Consider the following 20,900-nt stretch of genomic DNA (forward strand, 5'->3'; position numbering starts at 1 on the left):
ATTAAAAAATTAAGAATTATAATAATTAATAATTATAATATTTTATTATATATATATTATTTTCAATATTTTTTATATATGTATATATATATTCGAGTCGGCTCACGAGCCGAGCTCTAGTAGGCTCGAGCTCGGTTGAAACAGAACAGTTCGTGAAAAGCTCGGCTCGTTGCCACCCCTAGCAATAGTGGTAATTTAAGAGATTTACCCAAAAATAAAAAATTTAAATTAAATTTACCATTTCACATAAAAACTGAAAATTGTAAAAAACACAAGTGGCAAATTTAAAAAAAATATACAAAATTCATAAATTTAGAAAAATATAAAATATGAAAAATAGAAATTGCAAAAAAGCAAAGAAATTATAAAAAATATAGAAAAAAAAAACAAAAAATTACAAATAAATAAAAAAATATATGGGAAAACGTAGCAAAAAAACAACAAAAATTATGATACATTTAGAAAAACTATAAAATGCAAAGAAAATACAAAAATTATGGGAAACACAAAAAAAAAGGAAATTATAAAAATTTAGGAAAAAAGAAAAATTATAATAAAGCAAAAAATGCAAATAAATAACAAAAGTATAAGAAAACCAAATGTAGAAAATCTTTTGAATTTTTTAATACAAGAAAACAAAACATAAAAATGTAGGAAACCTTTTTATGGAAGTTTCCATCAACTCTTTTAAATTAATAGAAATTTTTGAAAAAAAAATATAGAAAATATATTGCATGTGGTGCATCTGTTTTGCTAACATATATCTATCTTCATAGAGGAAGACAATGAACACAAATCTGGATTTAAAGCAGATCTAGTATGATCTCTATGCAAACCCAAATCTCTAAGGAGAAGAAGAAAGGAAAACAAAGAGAGAGAGAGAGAGAAGAGGAAGTGAACAATCACTGGTGATTTTGATCGCCAACTACTGAGAACAACAGCTTCCTTCTCCCCTCGACCTGGCGATTGGCGAAATAGAGAAAAGATTCCACCCCGACGCTTTTTCTTGGATTTTCAACCCTTCCCTCAGCCCAACTTATGACCCTAACTCTTTACAACCTAATGAATACCCTCGACCCAACCCAAATTGACCCTTATCCCCCAACCCAAATGATGTCTCAACCCATAATGACCCACATCTTAAATGGGTGGGTACGGGTAGGTTTTTAAGTGGATGGATTGAGTGGGTCAGATGGTTTGGGGGTACATTGCCACCCCTAATGATTAGGGTGCAGTCTGGCATCAATTATGATTTCTTGAAAATCACTACAATGAGTGGCATCAACATTAGAGGAATCGACATTGAAATTTATGTTTTATTGGTTGACTTTGATGATTTCCAAGAAACCGGCTAAAAATCAATTCTTGACTCAAATGGATGACTCAACTCATAATGACCCACATCTTAAATGGGTAGGCATGGGTAAGTTTTTAAGTGGGCGGATTGGGTGGGTCAAAAGGGTGGGGGTCAACATTGTCACCCAATGATTACGATTAAGTCTCTCTCTCTGATCACAAGTCATTGATGATACAGAACCCATGATGACAATACTCAATCACAGAGCTTGTACTATTAACCTTATCAATCAATCATACAGATGTATAAATATTTACAAAGAAGATGCCCACCGGCATATATCCACAAATTAGTTTCCAACAACTCACAAGAGAAGAGAGATTAACATTAATAGTCAATGGGAAAAAATAAAACCAGAGAAACAGGAGATTTCCGAAAATTAAAAAAAAAAATGCAATTTATAAAACCTAACAGAAGTTACCACTCGTATACTTAAAACCTGTAACAGGGGCTTCATCAAGTCATCTGGCCAACAAAACCCCATATTTCGACAGCAACAGAAGGCTGCTACAGACGATGCAGAACTGCATCGTCAAACCCACCAATGGAGGATTGTGATACGTCCCCCATTAATACATAACTGCATTATTTTGATGCATCACAGCTGACCATCATAAGAATCGGTGCAATCAATTGACATTTTCATAATCAGAGACCAGAAGACACTAAAACATTGTGTTCATTCAAACGCCTCTGAAAATGAGCCAAGCGGGTCTGCAGTTGTAAAATTCCAGCTGCCTTCTGAGAAAGAATAGTGTTGAGTCTCGAGATGTAGTCATCCAGTTGATTTCCCGGTTGATCAGATTCCACCAATAGCTTCATCTCCTGAAACAAACACATAAATAAATCAAAATCAAGTATGATTACCCCAGAAAGATAAAAGAAGCCAACTAAGGATATTTTCTTACCTCTCTAACAATATCTAACGTCTCCTCCACCTGCTTCCTGTGAGCACTAACAAGATCTTCCTCTTCCTACTCATGAAAAATATACACATTTGAGAGAAGTCCCAAATGAAAAACCAAAGTTTGATACTTAGCCATGCTTTTTACCTTCAAGATGGCATTCAGGTCATCATCTGATTGTGAATTGTTAGAATCAAAGCCTGGTGGATCCTTCCATTTTTTCAGGTTATCTGTTTTCTTGCTGGTCCTGTTCTCAACAGTTGAGTTCTCGTGTCTCTCCATCCTTCTATTCTTCTTCCAAACTGGCTTCTCCTGTTCATACAACTCCTGGGATAGATCAAAATCCTCTGCAGTAGTGCCACCTCTCCCACCTTTATGATCTTTAGAGAAATCGGAACGTACAGAAAGGCCTTCATCCCTTCCACTAGGTGCACGGTCCATGTTAAAAGGAGGAGAAGGTTCTCTCTCAATCTGTTTTGACCATCCAAATCTGTTGGTTTCATTGGGAAGATCAGAGATGTTACTCTCAAAAGTTGAAACATTGGGTAAAACTGAAGATAGGGGCAAAGCAGTTGAATCCCTTAAGTTTGTTGACGACACAGGATCCTTTTTGGAGCTGCTCCCCTTTGAAAGACTCTTAACCCTGATGAATAAGCATTTATTAGATATGCAGTTACTAGGAAAAGGGTAAAGATATTCCTATATCAGCAAAATATCACAAAGCTATGTCACCTGTCAGCATATCTTAATGTATTCAGAGTGTGTTCACATGATCCTGAGTTTGGAGAAATGCATGATATCATTACAGTGCGTGAGTCCCCAACAAATGAATCCCTAAGAACTTCAGTTAGTTTGCTCCCCCTGAAAGGGATGTGTCCTTGGTCATTGTCAAGTGCACGAATGCATTCCTTCAATGCAAGCAAGCTTTTATTAATTTCAGCACCTTCCATTCTGCACCATTGCATACAAAACGAGTGTCTTAAACTTAAAATCACTAACACCAAAAATAAAGGGACAACCAAGAATGTGGTAGATAACATTCTATAACCAAGTTAGTACAAGGGGGATGAGACCCACAAGATCGCTCCCAATACTCACTGGCAAAATTACACTCACTCAGAAAATTCCTCTCCAATACAAGTTTTCAAAATTTCAACTAATTTTTCCAACAAGAGATGAGAAGACTAGATAGCATACACGACGAAAGCAACCCTATGCATTTTATGGGGGTGTTCGACAACATGATTGGTTTTGTTTTCGAAAACAAAAAACAACTGCCACATCAGCAAAAACAATGCAATTTTGCTGATATGGCAGTTTTGGTTCTCAAAAACAAAACCAATCATGTTGTCAAAACACACCCTCTATTTTCTTGTCTCAAAAATTTTCTAGATGTTGACTCCACAGATGGCAAGTCCATAATACAACACCTGAATCAGATGTATTACCATGCATCTGGTTATACCTTCTAGTTACTTAAGGGCAAACCCTGAGTCAAGACACCTGCATAGCATGCACTACCATGCATTTTGTATACTTTTGTGTCAGTCATCCTAAGAGATACCTGCAGGTCTCCTCAAAGTGAGGCCAGATCTTCTAGTAACAAACAAAACTAGGCACATCATAGGTTTGTACCACTTTTCACGATACTTGAGAATTTTTAGAAATTAATATGAATAAATGCATCATGCTCAAATATTGTGGATAGATAGCACAAACCTATGATGTTACTACATACAAGCATTGTTTGTTACAAGCAGATCTGCTCCCCCTCAAAGCATAATAGAACCAAAGAAAACCTTACCTTGTCTGCTTATCATTATCCGTAGTATCTGCGCCACGTTCACTTCCAGCAAGATCTATGAAGGAGAGCTTTCCAACCACACGGGCAGGCTTTGATTCACTGCCATCAGATGACCTTTTGATAGAAAGCTGCAGTATCGCATGTGAGCGGGAAGATTCCTCATTGGCACCAGTTGTACCTGTACTTCTGGTAGCATTACCTTTCTCAATGAACTCTCGGATTGCCTCGACATTTGATACCCTGTACTCTTGCAAACCCACAATACACACTTGCTGCTTACCATCTTCTCTCATGCAAAGCTTTCTGCAGAAGTAAAGTTCTAAGTCAAGCAACTAAATTTTGTAAATGTTTGCTAGCAAAATATTGAAATTAAATCTTACCTCCGGTCATTAAGGAGGTCAAAAAGTTTCCCACCATATATCTCAAAGAAACTGACAAACAACTGAAAACCTTGATTCCGGTATGTGTGATGCATTAATCTCAATATATCCTGGGATGCTTTCAGGGGCAGTGGTTGCATGGTATAAGTCTTCCCACTCCCTGAATGAGAAAGAGGCAACCAAATCAAGCTTATACATTACGATTGTTTGGTGTGAATTTTCAAGTTAAATATGGCAATATTTTTGCAACTCAGATGTATCAACTATATAAAACCATAGGCAATAAAAAGGTTTCAGCTATTTCAGGGCTAAACAAGACAAAACAACTACACGGAAAATTAAATTCCACAAATTGGAACAGAACAGAAGAGTACATTAGCAACCATATTATGCTTTCACCTAGGGGTGGCAATGAGCTGAACTTTTCACGAGTTGCTTGAGCTCGGCTTGGCTTAATTTCAATTGAGCTTCGAGCCAAGCTTGAGCCCAATTCACTAGTTCGATTATGAAACGAGCCGAGCTAGAGCCTACTAAAGCTCGGCTCATGAGCCGGCTCACGAGCCACCTCAAATATATATATATGATAAAAATATTATAATTATTAATATTTTAAATATCAAATAAAAAAAATTATATATAATTTTTCATAAAACATTTTTTCTCAAAATCGAGCTCGAGCTCGAGCCTTATAGAACAGTCTCGAGCCGAGCTCAAGCCTCGTACTATTTGGATTGGCTCAGCTCGAATCCACCCCTACTTTCACCTCTCAAAACACAAGTAGGATGAAGAAAATTAATAACACCCTATAAAGCAACCACACATAAAGGTTTCAGCCATTTCAGACCATACATCATCATCATCATCTAATCCTTGTCACAATTATATGGCATCAGCTACATGAATCCTATTTCACCATTCCATTCTCGTTAGTGTTACATACATTGCTAAATTATAGGTGCTTAAATCATTTCATACTACCTCAGTCCACGTCCTTTTTGGTCTGACCCTAGGCCTTCCAGCCCCTTCAACATGCACACATTGATGTGATCTTCTTACACCACAATTCCAAGGAAAAACAATTTGATGTAAATGTACAAGCACTTTTCAAGATTGAAGAAATTGATGTGAAAAAATGCATTTGCTTATCCAATACATGAAATGTAGCTCCATAAATTGTTCAAAACCTAGAACGTTTAAAGCATAAATATAAAGCAAATTTAAGATAACCACTTGCCTGTTTGCCCATATGCAAAACAAGTTGCTTTGGTCCTTTGGAAAATAAAAGGGACAATGGGCTCCATTGTCTCACGATAGACCTACAGAAAAGAACACAAAAAGAAAAATACACCAAGGAACAAATTTTAGATCACTAGTATGATCAGGGACAATGGAAGGAATACTTTTTGTACTCACTTCATCATTTGTAACCTCCTCATTCAGTACTGCATCAAAAAAAAATTCATGTTTCTCAACATACTCCGTCAGATCAACCTGCAAAAAATAAGAAATCATGATCTGGAGAATAGCTGGTATCAAAATTGGGATGGGGAACTTATCATGGAGAACTACAAGCTTCTAAATTATCACAAAGCAAATGTGTGGAGTTGAGAGCCAAGTCAAAGTTTTTCCAATAGTTAAAAGCAGATAGATAGAGAAACATTGGGGAGGAAAGCCAAACAAGGATATCAAATTTGGCAATACAAGTTTCTTGCATATAGGGACTAGGGTCACCAAAGAAAGTGATGATGGTATTTGAATTTTCAACACTCCATTGCTTATCATGACTCTAAAAACCAACAAAACTCTAACAGCCAACCCTACATTTCAAACTATAAAAACCCCCACCATGTCATCAGAGGCTTATGTGGTTGTTGCCAACATAAGACTCTTAATCCATGTTGGACATAGCAAAAACCCTATACCAAAATCAAAACATCTCTCTCCCCCTCCCTCACTGACAACCAGCTCTATGTTCAACATGGATTAACAGTCCTATGTTGGAAATAGCCACATAAGCCTCCGATGACGTGTGGTTTCTCAAAGAACCATTCAACCTAAAAGCTTAAGCCGTTAGATGAGGTCCTTGAATAGGTTGATATTCTCTAATACGTCCCCTCACACGAAAGCCCATTGGATTTGAAGTGTGGACAAGCATAGGCCCACCCATACTCAAAGAAACTTAATTAATTATAATGGGGGCAATGAGGATCGAACATTAGACCACTTGGTCAAAGTGGCTCTGATACCATCTCAAAGAACTATTCAACCTAAAAGCTTAATCTGTTAGGTGAGGTCCTTTAATAGGTTGATATTCTCCAATAGTTTTTATAACTTGAAATGTACAACCGGTTGTCAGAGGTTTGTTGATTTCAGGACCAACCTACAAACTATATTTAAATGTACAACTAGCTCAGACTATAATTTTCCCAAAAAAAAAAAACTTTTAAGGATGAAGATTTCAAATTTCATTGCAACAAATTATTTGACTGATATAGTCCAGTTTTCTTGTCTTTCAATCATAAATAAGGCACTTCTAAGAAAAAATCAATCAAATGAACTTAAAAATGCCTAAACAAATATATTAGTACATTCAGAAACATGGCAAATGCACCTGAGTCAGTAATTTACTTTAAACATTTATACTGTGAACATGAAAAACAACTAAGAATTAGTCTTGTATATTTTCAATGGAATTTGAAAAGATATCACAATATATTCTAAGGATAAGACCTGGTCCCAGTTACTTGAACTATGCCCAGCCACATTCCTTGCACTGTACGAAAATGACAAGATGACTTACAATCTACACCATAATCAACTTGAAAGGAAGTTAATATTTAAAAGTGACCAAGTTTTATAGGTTATGTTTTTATTGGTAGCAAATCAAGAGATTTTATTGATGTAAGACTTGTGAAGGTACAAATCTGACAAAGCCAGCTCCTTCCCATCAGTTGGGAGAGGAGACAAGAACAATATAGACTGACAACTAGAAATATGTCAACATATGAGTTTCAAGGAAGGGAACAAAAGCTATAGCATTTTCCAACTGACAAAGTAATGTTACATAAATTAGTTGCTTGGCTTTAAAATTGCAGCAAAATGGAATATGGAAATCGGAAGTTTAATTAGATCTTATTGGGACAAGAACTTATTTTTATGTCTGAATTTGACTCTGAAGTCTGATAACAACTGTGTTGGAGTTCTTGATCACAATGGCTATTGCAGTTTCTTCCATTTAAGCTTGAGTATTAAGATGTTCTTGTCATTATATATGTTTTAAAAAGTGAAAAGAGTAAAGGAAACATTTGCGTACCACTGATAAGGGATAAATGGTGACTCTCAGAGGTGTAACAAAATGCACTGAAAGGGAAAAGACCGGTTATCTTATAAATTTTAGACATAGGTGGCAGTATTTCAGACTTCAAAACACTACCTAAATGCCAATATCCCTGGCTGAGCACCTTAACCCTGATATAGCATTCGCCGCATTCCCAAAATCAGTATGGTCAGGTAAAGGTGAAAATAAATTAATATTAGAAAGATAAAGCCCAAGAGGTACTTAGAGCCGAAGGTGCAAGATGAGGTGCCACTTTTGAAAACAAAAAACATTTAAGTATATGCAAACTAAATCCTAATGAACATAGAATAATTTAGAAGGCCAATGAGCTAAATAACAAAGAAAATGCAGCATATGCTCATGTGACACTACAATTCCAATTACAATCAAGTCAAGCATCTGCAAGATACAACTGCATTTTCCAGGTCTTACATAGGCTAAAATTCAAGCTGAATACGGATGCAAATCTCAGTTACTGATTAAGTATAGTTGAACAGAAGAAACTCACTTTTTTTATTTTGATAAATAACAGCAGAAACTCACCTTGAGCTTAGTCTCATGAACTGTAAGAGAGCTAGAATTTGGCTCTATTGTTATGATGTCTTCCTCCTTCTTTGCTAGTTCCTTTTTATTAAGTGGCCTCTTACGGACCTGCATTCGAATCATCGGCACCGCTTACATTATTTGATCAAACAATTTGCAAAAGAAGCCATTTTGCTAAAGTAAAGCAGTCACAATGTGATAGATTTAATATTCTATGCAGAATTGACCATTTGATGATGTCAGCTTAGTTCAAATTGAAAATTTGAAAGTATTCTAGGTTTATGTAGTTGATCACCCACTTAGGGAATCTAGCATTTCTAAAACCCATTTCTTACCAAGAGGTTTAACAGACAAATATAAGAGTTCAAAGAGCAACAAAGGGTATACCACAACTTTGATCTTAGCAACAGAACTGAGCTTCTCCTTATCGGCTGTAAAGCTTTTAAGCAGATTATTCTCTGCCAAACCACGAACTTTGGTGGTTGATTTGTTGGTAGAAAGATAAGGCTCAGATTCATCAAAGATTCTTCCATGAACAGAATGATAAATAGAGGAGCCGTCATACAGACCAGGAACTGCCATCTACCAATGAGAAAAGAAAAACAAAATGTGTCAGCAGATCTCCCAATTTTACATGGAATTTCCAAAACATAAATGGCCAGAAACAATGTTAGCTCTGAAGAGAAAAACCTAAATCAGCATGTAAAATGATAAGTCAACCAAATCTGCCATGGATTCTTTGAGTAATATTTCCCTCACTGCTAAATGTTTCAATCTAGAAGTTTGGCCTAATTTTTCAGTAAAACGGTGTAATTAAATTGACAAAATATAAATCAAAAAGTAGATGAAAACCATAGCTATGAAATGAATTACGCTTTCCAATAAATGCAACAAATTTATTACCTCCAAATATCAAAATCACAAAAATTTAGATTCACTGTGAAAAAAAAAATGAAAAAGAAACATGAGTATAAATCAAATCAGTAATTTTTTTCTTTAAAAAAAAAATCAAACTGTCAAGGGCAAGACTGAGCAAAGATCGGGAAAGACACAAGCTATATGATGTAAAATCAGAACATCCGATCAGGAATTCAATACAAAACTGGCAAAGCAGGATAAAAATCAAATCTTTAGACAAGAAAATCCCCATAACAAGGTAAGTTGCTTACTTCAAGAGAAAGCCAAGAGACTTACCTCTGGAAGTAGCTCAGTGTCGAAGGAATGCAGATCCAGGATTCCAGGGCTGAATTCATTTGGCGACACATGATCTTCGCCGTTCTTCCTCAAGCTCGACGACCGCGAGTTAACAGGAGGAGTCGAAGGTTCGGAGAACAGCTCATTCCCTCCATTAACGCTCCTCTGAGCATTCCGATACATCTTCGACCCCTGCACTCCTCCTCCACCTCCACCGCCACCAAAGTAGCCATAGTCCTGTTCTCGGTCCAACAATAAAAGAAGCAAAAATCAACGATCGGCATCTAAAACATCAATTGATGTACTCAATGTGTGTCGAAACAAAAGAGAAAGGAGATCATGAACCTGCAGGCCAGGTAAAGTTGCATTTGAAGACTGAAGGTGCTGGAGACTAGCAGATTGAAACCATCCTCCATTAGAGGAAGTCTCTAAGAAGTTGTCAGAGAACTGACGCTGGTGGTGTACGGTCGAAGTACCAGATCTCTGCATCTGTCTCCCGACTGCGTGCATCTTTCCCGCCTCTACTTGTCGATCCGATTAGAGCGTCTCACTCTCGGAATCAGAAGTCAATCTCAAGTTTTGATTTTTAAAGGAAAAAAACACGTTTCCACCGGCATGAACTAAACGACAAACCTTTCAAATTTTCAAACGATTTAAAACAAATGAGGAGAGAGAGAGAGAGAGAGGGAGTCAGAGGCAGAGACAGAGAAAGGAGCAGAAACTCCGGTATTCAGAGAGCAGAATTCCTTTTCTGGTCTGATATTTTGAAAGAAGCTTCAATGGAGGTTGTTCAGTTTGTCTGAAGTTTTTGAAAAATAACTAAAAAAATAATAATTCTTGGGCTAAATCTGTAAATCAGCAGCAGTGAGTGATGCACGAAGAACTGGATTTCAAACTTTGAACGGTAAGGAAGGACTGATTCGAGACGGGATCTGCTCCTCACTCAAGGCGCCTCACAGGTACATCCACGATGGAGATGTTCCCAATGCATGGTAAGTTGTGCTGTGTGAGGTTGGTGTGAAGCGCCTTGTGTAAGGAGCAGATCCGGTCTCGACTAATCCAACTCAAATAGAATATAGTACAGAGACTGGTAGAGAAGGTAATAATCCTCTACCAACTAAATGCTTCCAACAAACTGCAGCCCCACGTTAGCACATCTCCCACGCCATTCATTCATAGGCAATCGGGAGTGTTTTTTTGGTGGATCAGAGGGTGGCACGCGTGAGTTAGACAAGTCACGAGCGTCCCTAAAATTATAGCCGGAGGCTCGGATGGAGATCATATTGGCGCCCCATGGATACTCCAGTGACTTCACAGGACATTACAATCGTGTATTGAGAACATCTCCTGGTTACAAATACGAGAGATGCTTCCAATGCACGCTGAGATGTGCATGTCGGGCGTCTCTGGGGCGCAAATGTGAACTCGCCCGGAGCTCCGGAAAGGGCCAAAGTGAAAAACGATGAGCATCAGGACCCACTCGCTTTTCACGAGGTCTTATAAACGATTAAAATCTTGAAGCTAAAAATTCCAGTCCAAGTATCGAATAGAAGGGTCTTATAAACGTATATGTATATTACATGAATCGAATGGCGATTACCTCACGTGCCGGCCACCTCAGTCTCAGACAACTCATTCAAGTTTTGTGAGAGAATGAGGGAGGCTGATAGCCTGAAATATTAGAAACGTGGCGTGATCGAAGGGTAAGACAAATCAGAATCAGGAAGAAATCTGTGGTCTACTGGACTAGGGAAGTTTATCTGACTTCTGGGTAACATGAAGCCGTAAATAGGATTCGACCGTCCACGTGTTCCAGAGGTTTGATCTGAAATAAGATTTTGGTCTCGCCACATGGCAGAATCCAAAATTGATTAGATCCTAGGGACGATAAACAAATTTACTGATGATGTGCATAGACGTTGGACCATGGAGATGGCAACGGACTTTTGTTTGTTTGCAAGCGGGAAAGCTTTTGCTTGAAACTTTGAATCAGACGGCGTATAGCCGTTGAATAAGAAAAAATTCCCGATTAATACTCTTTGATTCTCAAATTTTCAAAATGTGTTAATTCAGTATATGTTGTTAATCAGTTGTAAAGTCATATTTTGAAAAAGAAACAAATACTTTTTGAATGTCATCTATTTTTCATTATCAACCATCCAAGTGGTGGCAAAAAAATTAAATAGTCCCAAATGTTTGCCTCTTCTATTTAAAAAAATGGGGTCACGAAAATGTCCATTGAGACATGATCCCAACTTTTTTGAATAAAAGAGGTAAGAATTTGGGATTATTTATTTTTTGTCAATGTTTAGATGGTTGATACAGAAAATTAAAAGTCATAAATAAGACTTCTTGAATAGTAGCCATAAATAGGATTTGATCCTCCACGTGTTCTAAAGGTTTGATCTAAATTGATTAAATCCTATGAACAACAAACAAATTTTACTGGTGAGGTGCATAGACGTTGGAGCATGGAAATGGGCAATGGACTTTTCTTTGTTTGCAAGCTGGAAAGTTTTTGTTTCAAACTTTGAACCGGAGGGCATAGAGTTGTAGAATAATTAAGGTTAATTTACTAGAACACCCCCTACAATTTCATAGATTTTACTTAAATCTATCCTATAGTTTGCATTTTGCTAAAATACCCTTTAGGTAGCATTTGTTTGCAATGTAAAACCTCATCAATGTAAAAGTCCATCGACGGAGTTTTTCACTAATAGTTTAAAATCTCTGAACCGTTGAGCTTCGAAAAATCGTAAATATTTACAATGATAATTGATGGAAAACTCTACTATAAGTGAGGTTTTACATCAACTTGTGATGTAAAACTGCACTCCATCCAAATGTCGACAAATCTGAAGCGGGTGGAGTTTTACATCGGTCTTGATTTACACTACAAACAAATGCCAACAAAACCAAACTGGTGGTGGACTTTTATATCAATGAGGTTTTACAACGCAAACAAGCGTGCCCTTATAGTTTACAACCTATGTACTTAATAGACCTTTCATTCATAACTATTTGTTTTATCATATGAAAATAGTAACATGATCACCTAAACTAAGTGGAAAATGTTTAGGTGCATCAACCCATGATTGTTTATTTCCAAAAATGCCCTAACATTTTTTTGTAAACACAACAAAATTGACCAAATAGAGAAAAATAAAGGGGTTATCTGTGTTTTATTAGGGGCAAAAATGGAATTTTAGTTTTAGTCTCTTTTGATTAAATTAATTTTAATGTATTTTAGAGTTAAAACTGTCATTTTCCACTTTCATCTAATGGAATGTCAATTAAGTAAATTGATTGAAAATTGTAAAGGATGTTTTAGTAAAGCACAAACTATAGGGTAGGTTTTAGTAAATTCATTAAAATATATTGGTGTTTTAATAAATTACCCAATAGGGTAATTTTCTTAAACTACCCTTATGATTTAGCTAATTGACTAAGTATACCCCTATTATTTTACTATTGTCTAATCCTACTCCTACTATTTTGAAAAATTACAGTTGCCTTTAAAATATTGACGGAAGGGCTGAAATATCCATTTTGATCTTAGAGCTAAGTTTGGATGGAGTACAAATGCAAATATGTAGAGTGCAAAACCTTGTATTGTCTATTATTTTGTATGTATTTGTTAGATAATGTATTCCATTAGTTTCAATCAGATTGATGTATAGATACATTTATTATAAATGAATAAAAGTACATTATTGTTTACTGTTGATATTGGTATATTTCTGTGAAATTACACTTTAAATTGGACACTTATGAGACTCGCGTTAGTTTAGAATGTTCTCAGCCATTTGATAGACTTTGGGAGTTTATACTGCCAATGTTGACACTGATGTGCTGCCAAATAATATGTAGTGTGTGTTTGATTGAAACACTAAACCAAAACCATTTTCTAGTTGATGGAAAAATTAAAAAGTTACACATAACCCCTAAACTTAATTATGGTATTACACTAGGTGTTGGATTGGGTTGTTTTTGTTATGCCAATCAATGAGATCCATTGAAGGTCAAAACCTGGGTATGTTGGAATAGTCTGAAAATTCATCTGAATTTGTGATCATAGTGATAGGATCAACTCCTTTGTCGAACAAAGTGAATGATAAGATTTCACTCTCTCTGATGGAAACCTAAACTATCAACAGTAAATCTCAACTGTGTTTGAGATTTGGTTTTGCAAATCCATTGGAGTGGTTTTCCGGTCCCCACACTAAGACACCAATATGATCATAATAATGAAGAGATGCACAATGACAAGCTACACATATAGAGCCCTAGTACACTGCTTGCAACACTACAGTCTGCCTTGTCCAAGCACCTCCCATTTATATCCACCTCTCTTATCTCATTTCCTTTTGTTAGATTTTTCTTTCTCCTCGTTTTCAATATGTGTGTGTGTGTGTGTTCAATGTTCTCTCCTGAAACCATATAAACGAGTTATAGGGAATAGTTGGAATGTAAGCTCAAGACTCGAATAAATAGTTGGAAGAAAAGAGGATTGTGTAGAGGTCTCTCTTAATCTTCCTATGTTTGTTTCAGTCTCTTCTACCCTACTAAATTAAAGTTTTTTGTTTCTTTTCTTTCGAGGTGGTGGTTTTTGTGCTTTGGGCTTTTCAGTTAAATTCGAGCCCTGAATTCTAACACTTGAAGAGGGTTCGAAGGTTTGTTTTTTGGTGAAAGTGGGAACTGTTCGAGAAGTTACGTTGTGGAGGAGTTCTTTTGAAGTGAATGCGAAGTGGTATAAGCTAGTGTTAGCTTTTTGTGTAGGGATTAGTGAAGTTGGTTATTTATGGAGTGGATTTCATGTTCTGGTAGCAGAACTGGGAGTTGTGAGAATAAGCCAGGAATCATAGAAGATACCTTTGAATTCAACAATGGAATATTAATGACGGAAAATCTTCTTCAGGAAGCAACGATTCAGGGGAGTTCTTTCATTGCTCTTCTCGGACTTCCATCCACTCAAGCAATGTAACTCTTCTAGAAACCACAATCCGCCAAGGCTCAGTGGATTCCAAAACCAGAATTGTAGAGAGAGAACTGAAATGAATGGAGACACTAGGCTACTCACTCAACTGTTCCCCAACCTTTCCAACAAATGCTACTTTGGTTGAATGAGCAGCCAAGTTTTTCGTCTATGTTGTGGTGGCTTAAAGAAGATGGTGAAGGAGGAGAAGAAGAAAGGGAGAGGGATAGGGATGAAGGGTAAAATTGGGTTTTAAAAAAATATGCATCATGTATATACAAGTTTTGATGGAAAATTAACATATGCTATGGTAAGGGTAGAGCTAGTCAATTGTTAGAAACAATAGGGGTAGCGTTAGACAACAGTCAAATAGTACTTTTTTATATTGGGTGTTTGGTAGTATTTTTCTCTAATAAGCACTTAAATTAGCATTTGTGACTATTTTGTCCTTCATTTTCTTTCAAACTTTCAAAATACCCATTTAAAAGCACTTTTAATTCATAAAAATACTTTCATAAAAGTGCTTTCATAAAATTACTTTCATAAAAGTGCTTCATAAGTGTATTCATAAAAGTACTTTTACAAAAGTGATTTCTTAAAAATATTTTTATAAAAATGCTTTCATAAAAGTATTTTTTAAAAATGCTTTCGTAAAAATGTTTTTATAAAAATACCTTTATAAAAATGCTTTCATAAAAATAGTTTCATAAAAGTACTAACACGAAATTAGTAATTAAAATTCATATTGAAAAAGTTTAGTTGGGAATAATGACTTTAATATGGAAGAATTACTAGCAAAGCTCCTACAAATAAATAACAATTATATACGGCCGTAGCAGTGGCACACCTTTCATGAAACACTAATTCTGAAACAGTTAGACCAGGCATGTGATTAGAGAGACTGAGAGATGGAGACAGTTCACTTTTCATACTGAACAAATTTGTAAATGTTCATTCTCTGTAATTTATAAATTTGAGTTAGAAAGGAATTGGATCTTCACCAGATAGAAGTGAGCATGACTCCATTTATGTTCTGTTTGATCTACCTGACTGCTGAAACAGATTTCAGGGGCCTCAAATCTGATTCTTCCCTTGCTTTCCAAATCCCCTACCCCAAAATACCTATAGTTTTTATTATATTTGGTATTTGTAGTCAACTTTTGTTGATGCTTAGAAATACAAGGCTATCCAATTTGCAATTTTTATGCCTTTTTTTTCTTTATTTTTTCATGTTTTCTTTATCTCTTCATATGTGAATTAAATGTCAAACTATTTATTTATCTATTTCAAAAATCATAATAAAAGGTTAACTTTTGAATTTTTTATTAGGGCTAAATTTGGAAATCTTGATTAATTATGATTCTAGCTTCTAGATGAACCAAACAACATCAATTTAAATTTGATTTTGATTCCTGTCCGAACCAAACAGGCTGGGGGAATAGGTCATTCTGATTCTAATTCCAAAGGAATTACGATTCCCATTCTAGCCACAAACCAAAAGGAGGGATGTTATGGACACACCGACCGGCAGCGCACTGCGGCGCAGTCATAAGCAGCAGCACGCACAGCAGCAGGCAGCGCCACACAGCAGCACACGCTGCTCGATAGCGTGCAACACGCATTGCCTGGCTGCGCACAGCACGCACCACCTAGCAGCACGCAACACACACCGCACGGCAGCTGCACCGCAAGACGCGCGCACCGCCTGACAACAACAGTAGGGCGGGGCCCACATGACAACTCATCAGGGTGGGTCCACACTTATCTTACCACATCAGCTCTATTCACCAACTTGTCGCCAGTTTCACCATCCCTTATCCCTTATCCCTTATCTTATCTTATCCTATCTTATCTTAAGTAAGAGTTGTGTTACTATTAGGAGTTTGAGTTTGAGTTGGATTACTGTAGCCTAGTCGAATCCAACAAGAAATTGCCTTCTGTAATCTCCTATTTAAGGAGTTACGAATTGAAATAAAGCATTTAGTTTTCCAGTCAAGAAAAGAGTGAGGAGAGTTCGGGTGGTTTCTTGGACAAAACACCCATTAGGAGAGTTTGGGTGGTCTCTTGAATAAATCATCCATTCGGTTTCCCACAATAGAGTCTGCACGCAAGGGAAGGCGCAAGGGAAAGCAGGGCTTTCTCCCCGTGGACTAACCCGTGATAAGATCCTACGCCCGGGCCCATAACAAGGGAATCACCCTTCAATTTCCATTCATTGCTGCAAGAGAAGAAACCCAAGCTAGGGCTCAAGTTGCTCAACAAGATGACAAGCCTGCAACTTCCTCCGACAATCCAACTTCAAACTTCAACTAGTTACTCTCTTCGTCAAACTATTATTATAGGTATGTGTATTTATGAGAGAGTCTTGCAATCAGAAGACTCAAAATAGAAAACCTTACTTCTTTCCATGAGGAGAGAAAACCAAGCTTCTTGTCAAGCAGACAACAAGGTGTGAGAGAGGAAGGGGAGACTAAAATCTAATTAAGGCCCTGTTCACTTTTCGGTAAGTTATTTATCCGGGTAAATGCAGTTACTTGAGTAAGTTTTTTTTGGGAAACACTTACCCGAGTAAGTACATTTATCCATGTTCTTTTATTTCTCATATAAATAAGGCAATGACCATTTTTACCATAAAAATCTATTATTAAAAGGGGTATTATTGTCCCATTCAAGTGTTGGCAACTTTTCCCCTAAGTAGAAAAGTTATTTACCCACCTAGGAAATGGGTATCACTTACCTGGATAAGGGGTACCTAGAAAAATAAACTTTCCCTGATCCTCACATAAATTTGAAAAAAGAACATGGGATTCTTGGTCAATGGGAATTAAAATCTCATTGACCAACTTTCCCCTCTCTCAAAATCTAAAAAAAAAAAAACACCCCCTAAGAAAAAAATGGGTGAAAGCAAAAAATTTAACTTCTAGCAATATGCTCGATTGGAGTTTGTGAGGGAGAGAGAGAACAGGATCGTGAAGAATATGGAAGAAAGAAAGAGGAAGGAGGTGGGAGAGGGAAAAATGAAAGAAGGGGCATTTCCATTAAAAAAATTAAAGGAGATGCCAGTGTGGAATTTTAATCCATGTTGGCAGATTAAACCTAACAAATATCAACAATGCTGACTGCAGGTAAGAGTGTCAATGGACTGTTTTTTTACTAGACCCCATTCAGTCCAAAATTAATTTGGACGTGCCAACAAGACATATTGGATTTGACCAATCCATTCCAAAATATTTATTAGATTGGATTGGACCTGATCCATCCATAATAAATTTGGGTTGGATTAAGCCAATATATGATCCATTAATATAAAATAAGAATCTTGGTGTCAACGGACTGTATTTGGATTGAAACCAATCTAAATTAAAATGAATTTGAACAGATTGAATGATCCAGACATTGAATTGGACCGGTACAAAAGTTGTCCAAAATATTCATTGAATTGGATTGGATCTGGCCCATTTGTAATGGACTCACATTGGACTGGATCGATTTGGACCAAATCCAGTCCAATTGACACCCCTAACTGTGTGGGTGTCTCTACAAAAACATTTTGAGAGGAGTAAGGAAGTTAAACTTTTTTAAAAGAACATGGTGCTGACGAGTAAAATTTTCTGTGGTGGTTGTAACAATAAAAAATCCCTATTTCAAACTGGTCTCTTTTACAGTTCACACTTCTGTTGGGCATTACTCCTTGTAAGTATAACAAGTTAAAAAGTGCTTAAAATTCGATGCTTTTCACTGTGGTTTCATCTCTTTCTGATATATTGGTGTAATGCGTACCAAGCATATGAACTGTTTGGCAGAATACCCGAATGAAGAATAACTTATTAGACAGTCTGATTTTGTATAGATCTTTCCAACAGGCCAAGTTTGGTTTGGGTATTCAGCCGTGTAGACAATTTAATTTTGGGGGTTATTTCATCTTTTACAATCTCACCTCAATTAATTTGGTTAACTGTGTATTGCATTTCTTACCATGATCAATATAAATTTATATTTTAGTAGTAGATCAAGAGATGTTTATGTAAAAATTCGTATGTACTCAAAAAATAATTGTTTGCTGTACTCCAAGAATGATCTTAGTGAGCCTTTTGAAGTTGGTGCTAGTTGCATGTCATTTTTAGTTTCTCTATTTGAATGACTTATGGGGTTCTACAAAGATAATAAACTACTGCTCTGAACACTCTCTTAATAGCAAATACGATCTAGCAAGCTTATCTGATGGAATTTCTGATCTGGAAGTTCCATCAGAAGATTTTAATGATGAAGAACTTCAATATACATCTGGTTCTATCCCCAAATTGCAATTTAGGTAAAGCTTTGGAGTTAAGGAAAGAGTAAAAGAGAGAATACTTACAGTCCTATTTTTGAATTAGTGTTGTTCTGATATCATTTTATACTCTTATCCTCAGGAAACATACATCTAAGGCTTGTTGGAATGCAGAAATGGAAATGGCTGAGGTTATTGAAAAGAAAGGCAAAATATGGAGAACAACAGGAATAATTCGAAGAGGAATGATCTACTGCACAATTGAGGAAACTTTGTATGTGACGAATTTGGCTTCAGTCAGGGCAAAGTCCGTTGGAGCAGTTTTTATTGTCTTACATTGAGAATATCTTCATACTTATATGCTTTATTTCATGGGGTGATATTCCCAATGCAAGGTTGGGAAAGGCTGTTAGAACAGTGTGGGCACAGATTTGCCTTGATGGAAGCCAATCTCGTATGTGACATGCCAACTTTGTTTTTGATTTTTTCTCTTATGGGAAAACACCTGAAAACTATTCAATCTTTTGATCCTTTGCTATTACAGAAGGTGCATTTCATTTTGAAAAAGGTAGAGTATGGAATTTATTAAATAAAAGAAAAGGATACAAAGGGCCCAAACATGTAATATATAATATATAATATATAACATATAATATATAATATGTTATTTATGTATATATTAATATATTGTATATAATATATTATAATGAAATTCAGTTTCATAATATCTATTGTACATTATAATATATAACGTTTTATGTATGTTAATGAAATTCGGTTTTAATCGAAAATCGAACTAAAAATTTTGGTTTTTGGTTTGATTCTTTATTTTTTACTTCAGTTTTTTAATATTTTGAGTTATTTGGTTCAGTTTTTAATCGAATAAAGCGAATGCTCACCCCTATTGGAGATTGCCTTAGTCGCAATGGGGATTAATAGGAATATGCAATATAGGACAGGGCGGGGGCTAGGGTGGCAACGGGGATTAAAAATTTCCCTTTATTTTATGTAGTTCCCAAAAAAACTTTTAAATAACAAAGGCAAGTATTTGTGTTATATTATTATATATTTATTTATAATGTATATTAAAAATAAAAAAACAAACAACCACACCAATCAATCAATTAATCGATTGGCTTCAATTTCGACTTTCCAAAAATCGGAGGTTCCAATTGTTAAAAAAATACCACAATTCAGTTAATCGAATCATGAGCACCCTATCCAAAACAATGGCCGGGCCAATGTCTCTCCACCATAGCTCTAGTTAACTTTGGGGCATATGCTATGATGAATTAAGAAAGTAAACATGTGGCAAACCACGGTGATGTTTGGCATGGGTGATGATTCCTTCTTGCCAATTATCCAGAAGTTGGTGATTTTTGAAAAATCACCAAAAATTGTTATTTGGTATATCAAGCTGATTTTTGAGAAATTGGCTTTGAGTCTGTTTGGTACTGATTCTCAAGGGTTGATTATTTTTGTGGTAGAATTATAATTCAAAGCCATGTTGGATGTCATGTCAACCTCTAAAAATGGTAATCAGCTAGAAATCAGGAAATCACCAAAAGAATGATCCTTGAAAAGGGCTGATTTCAATAATTGATTTTTGGCCAATTTCTTAAAAATCACAAAAATCAGCCAACCAAATAGAAATTTCAAAACTGGTTCCTCAAACTCTGGCATGGCTCCGACATGGCAGTGATTTTCAAGAAATCACCAACGATGCCAAAGAGAGCAGAGAGTTCTTTATTGTAAAAGAAGTATAAATGACCCAGTTATGAATTTCCTACCTCTTGGCTTGCAAGGTTCAAAATATCAATATGCTTGATATGTTGGTAGAGGCATATCGGTAATTCTTTTTTTTTTTTTTTTAATTCGGTTCAGAGAAGCCAGTTTAAAGTCCATCCATCCCCTGAACCGGTCAAATCCCCGATACACCCTCTATAAGGGCGTATCCAAAAACTCTTGATACATATCAATACTTAGAATTGTTGAATTGCTTCTTTCCTTAAAAAAGTGCAAAGTAATAATCTAGATACACACAAAAAAAAAAAACGGTTTGATTCGGAGACCTCAACTCTCTCAAGGTGGGGACTAGGTCCATTGATGGACAATCTAAGCTACTTCCATCTCTA

General features: G+C 36.2%; 1 protein-coding gene across 1 annotated transcript; it reads right to left on the reverse strand.

Moving 5' to 3' along the window:
- Positions 1–1,540: 1,540 nt before the first annotated feature.
- Positions 1,541–10,947, reverse strand: LOC148869178 (kinesin-like protein KIN-13B). Its single transcript, XM_088971867.1, has 12 exons — positions 9,866–10,947; positions 9,521–9,757; positions 8,714–8,908; positions 8,327–8,434; positions 5,860–5,937; positions 5,681–5,762; positions 4,447–4,606; positions 4,067–4,369; positions 2,995–3,213; positions 2,410–2,905; positions 2,266–2,331; positions 1,541–2,182 (listed from the first exon to the last, which is right to left on the reverse strand). Exons 1-12 carry the CDS (start codon positions 10,028–10,030, stop codon positions 2,006–2,008), a joined length of 2,286 nt encoding a protein of 761 aa, XP_088827993.1. The 5' UTR covers positions 10,031–10,947; the 3' UTR covers positions 1,541–2,005.
- Positions 10,948–20,900: the final 9,953 nt, after the last annotated feature.

This window comes from Nelumbo lutea, chromosome 2 (genome assembly GCF_056320005.1).
Source record: "Nelumbo lutea isolate HS-2025 chromosome 2, American lotus-T2T, whole genome shotgun sequence".
Taxonomy (NCBI): Eukaryota; Viridiplantae; Streptophyta; class Magnoliopsida; order Proteales; family Nelumbonaceae; genus Nelumbo; species Nelumbo lutea.